Genomic DNA, 4,264 nt, shown 5'->3' with positions numbered 1-4,264 from the left:
TGGCGGACCCGCAGCAGCATCCTCTATGCCGGCAATGACAAGTGGTGCTTGGACCCTCGGGTGGTGCTCTTGGCCAACACCAAGACCCAGTACAGCATCCAGATCCAAGACGTGGATGTGTACGATGAGGGCCCCTACACCTGCTCGGTGCAGACAGACAATCACCCCAAGACATCGCGCGTCCATCTCATCGTGCAAGGTAAGAGGAAGGGGATCTGCGGAGGGGATCTGGGGTCGATGCTTTGGTTTCTGTTCACCCCATTTGCCTTGGTGTCTTCTCCTACGTTGATCCTACTGCGTGTAAGACAGCTTGGTGCAAATGTAGAGGCTGCTGGAGAGTCCCAGTGGAGCTGCAGTCGCATTTATCCAACTTTCCTTGGTGATACGGGCAGCTCTGCCTCCCGCAGTAGTTGCTGGCAAACCCGTGTCGCTGTTTGTTGTTGTTGTTGTTGTATTTTGCTGGGTGTTTTTTTGTTGTTCTCCATGCCGGAGGCACCGCTCGAAGTAAAACTTGCATTGGGGGAGGACGAGCGAGCTGGCAGATTTGTGTACTTTGCGGGGGTGTGTGTATGCCTAGCAACAATGTGTGCTTGTGCATTGAAACTCCGTGCTTCAGTGAGGAGGAGGAGGCAGAGGAAGGCCAGAGGAAGGTGGTGGAGCACTGGCAATGGCCAAGCATCCACGGGCTCTTGAGAGGGGACGTACGAGCACGGTGGCCAAGCAGATGGATGTCCATGTAGATCCAGTGTCCGTGCTGCGGGACTTGGTGGGGTCAGGAGCTGAACCTGAGCTCTTGGGGAAGATTAGTGGAAAATTTCTAATGCCTCGCTAGCCGCTTTTTCCCCCTCTTTCTTCTTCTGGTGTGATTTGGCCAGGAGCCCTCGTAGCGTGACACACCAGCTCGAGTATTGGAATCTCGTCTCGGGCTAATTTTTGAATGCTGATGGGTGTATTGATTTGGAAACAAGCTGGGTTAAAAAGGCATTGGTCTTGTACACAGAGCCGGGTTGAGCTAATCCGCCGTCGATATGCCAGGCCTGAGCGTTATTGACAGCCTAATGAATAGAAGGGGGGAAAAAACCCAAAGCCGGGGCCTTTCTTTTTCCCCCTCCCTCCCTTTCCATTTTCTCTTTCTTCTCGGAGCAATCAAGCAAACTAAACAGAGCAGGACTTTCTCCATCTCCATTAACTGTGAAGAGAAAGCGGATGCATTGCCAGCCCGGGTCCTTGCTGTTTATCTTGCAATCTGTTATTACCTGCCTGAGTTTCTTAAGCCAAAGTCGATCACCCGCGAGTTCTGAAGTTGCTATCAGGCACCGGGGTAATGCAGGACAATTTCTATCTGTTCTCTTCCCATTCCAGTTTCCTGACCTAAATTCCCCGTATCACCAGACATCCAGGTCCATCCCTCCTGCCTCTTGCTGTGTCATTAGGAGGAGATGTTTGGGCACTGGAGGAAAAGGTCACGTCTTAACTCCTTGCAGCCCTGCAGTTAAGTGCTGGAGGATTCAGCGATGGGCTTGGTTTTATAACATGAAATACTGGCTTTTCTTAGCAGAAATAGCAGCTTTTTGTAGCAGAAATACTGGCTCTCGGGAGCAGGCCCCCAAATTTGAAGGGGGAAAGGTGTCAAGAGAGCAGCAACGCGCCGGAGCAGGACATGAAAGTGATGTCCAATTAATAGGAGGCCTTAATGACCCTGATTAAAATTTGGTGCCAGGATTAGCTATCCCAGCTCAGAAAATGGGTCCAATAAATATATAATCCGGTATAATCCTGTCCTAAATGACTACAGATGGACGGAATGGGGAGCTGGGGCATCCCTGGTGTCTGCTGTGAGTGCGCTGCACATTTATTTCTATGTTGACTGTATTTTGATGGCCGAGATCCCAAAATAGGAGGGCAGAAGGCACCTCAAGAGCTCATTTCGCCCATCCTCTGCAAGGAGGCAGAGGCAGGGCTGGCAAACACATGTGGAAGCTATTCTTGAAAACCTTTAACAAAGCAGGTTCTTCAGTCCCCCTAGACGACCTATTCTCCTGCCTCGCTCCCTTTATAATTAGAAAATGTATAGCTAATATCTAACTTAAACCTTCTTTGTGGCAAATGAAGTGGAGATTTTCTCAGCCTATCCCCGGCGGACGTGGGGAACAATGGCTCAGTGTCCTCTTTGTGACAACCTTTCGCTTTTTGGGGAGGTTGTTATCGTGGTGCTCCTTAGCCACCTTCTTTCAGAAACCAGGCGAGCCCCGTTTCTCTGACTTTTCTGCGTCGGTCGGGTTTTCAGAACGACTTTTCAGTCTCAAAATCTTGCTGCAAAAGGTGATTGCTGCCGATCCAGGAATAGCAGGTTATTGCGTTTCTCCTTCCCACTGCCTCTGCGCTAATGTGGGACAAATGAGCCCGGGAAGGAGACAACAGACCCTTGGCACTGTACGCATCAAAGTCCAGACCTGCTATTTCAGGGACTGTTTTAAAACGGGGTCAGGCGCAGAGTTAGAGATGCCAAGTTGATGAGAGCCAACAACATAGCTGCAAATTGTACAAGGAGGCAGGAAAGATGCTCCCAAACTACAGCTGGACCTAAAACAAGAGGCCTAAGGATCACCTGTGTCATCTGTGTCACTTACTCAGCCTTCATTTTTATTAAGGAGGACTTTTTAGGGCCTCTGAGGAGCGATGCTATCCCTTCCTCTCTGGTTTCCTTAGCAAGGTCCCGCTTTCACCCCTGCAGCAGCATCTCGGGCTCAGCATCTCTCCCCTTTCTCCCCGGACACTTGAGCTCTTTAAGCTCTTCTGCGGGTTCCTGGCTTTCAAAGCGAGAGGAGGAGGAGGAGGCCGGTGTCTGGAAAGCTCTTATTTGTATTGATAATAAGCCGTCTGCGATGCACGCCTGCGAAACCCTCCCACTGCCTCGGAAGATGCATTAAGGGAAGTTGGCCTTATCTCGGCGCGGGAAATGGACTCGGAGAAGGAGGCACGGTGCCTGCCAGAGTTTAATCTCACTTAGGCACATCAATTTGCATGATAGAAAATGGTGGAATTTTAGTGCTTAGGAAGAAAGAAAGAAGGAAGAAAAAAAAGAAGAAAAAGGCAACTGGGGGATATTAACGCTTTCCCCCGCTTCTTTATCGTTTTCCCTGGCCCTATCTGGCTTTTTTCTGTTGTCACTGGAGCAACTAATCACCCCTCCCCTTTTGTTTGGTGTAAATGAGTTTTCCCACTCTGTTTTTTTTCCCCGGCCAGGGCTTAATCTGCAAATCCCTGCCTTTGTTTGGGAGTTAATTACCTGCTCGCCGGTGGCAGGGGCTGCGGGCGCAGGTGGCGGGGGGCACCGGTGGCAGCGGAGCCGCACCGGGAGCATCGCTGCCAAGGTGTGCGCCGGCGAGATAAAGCCGCCGGTGAGGCCGCGGCTCGTTTCAAGCTTCAAACTCTGCCCAATTTCTTCCCCTTTGATGCCACGGGAGGAGGAGAGGGTAACTTTTGTGCCGCTCCCGCATCCGTCGCTGGCCCCGGGTCTCTCCGTCTCCATCCCAAGGTTATTCCAGACCCCAATTTCCATGGGGAAACTCATCCCCGTAGCCGGCATGCGGCTGGGCAGTCTCCCTCCGGCCTCCCCCGACTCACTTGACCCCTTTGCAAATCAACTTAACATCTGCGAGGCAGAGATAATAATTGTCACCTCCTTCACAGGGGGGGTTGATGAGGATTAATTCATTAATGTCGACAGAGGTCTTTGAAGATGGAGCGCGCTATCTGAGAGCTAAACGTTATTATTAATTAGCAATTATATGGCGGGGTGGGAGGTGGGGGGAAAAGCGGAGGCTCCAGATCCCAAGACTGGAAGCGCTTGCTCCGGGCTGCCCCAGTTACGTGCCCTGTCTTCGTTAGGGCGGGAGTCGTTAACGAAGGGAAGGCGTCCTCCGTGCCTGCACCCCCAGAGTGCCGCGGTTGGGTTTAATGAGGTCACCGCAGTTTGATGTTACTGCGGTAATCTCTTTTGTTTTACTACATGGAAATGTTTGTGGTGGAACGGTCGGGCCGCTGTAAGGCGATAGCGCTACCTTAATGTTACTGTTACCGTGGCAACGCTAACGGCGGCTCAATAACATTATTGCAATTTAATCTGACGCCGATAAAAATTAAGGGGAGAACAGTGAGACCTCCACAATGGGATGTTACTACAGTAACAGCATTGTTAGCGTAATCGCGGGAGCAGAGTCAACTCGTTGTAGTGTAATATTGGTACCGGCGCTTTATTGTC

General features: G+C 51.1%; 1 protein-coding gene across 1 annotated transcript in view; it reads left to right on the top strand.

The window, feature by feature from the left end:
* Positions 1-14: 14 nt before the first annotated feature.
* Positions 15-4,264, top strand: part of NTM (neurotrimin) — a gene marked incomplete at both ends in the record, with an annotated part of 34,328 nt that continues 30,078 nt past the window's right edge. Inside the window, one exon of the mRNA XM_010185147.1 lies at positions 15-199. Within this exon, the coding sequence (XP_010183449.1) occupies positions 15-199 (185 nt within the window). The remainder of the gene's footprint in view (positions 200-4,264) is intronic.

The sequence above is a fragment of the Mesitornis unicolor genome, unplaced genomic scaffold (assembly GCF_000695765.1).
Source record: "Mesitornis unicolor isolate BGI_N332 unplaced genomic scaffold, ASM69576v1 scaffold19875, whole genome shotgun sequence".
In the NCBI taxonomy this organism is placed as follows: Eukaryota; Metazoa; Chordata; class Aves; order Mesitornithiformes; family Mesitornithidae; genus Mesitornis; species Mesitornis unicolor.
This window is presented reverse-complemented; position numbering and strand designations above follow the sequence as displayed.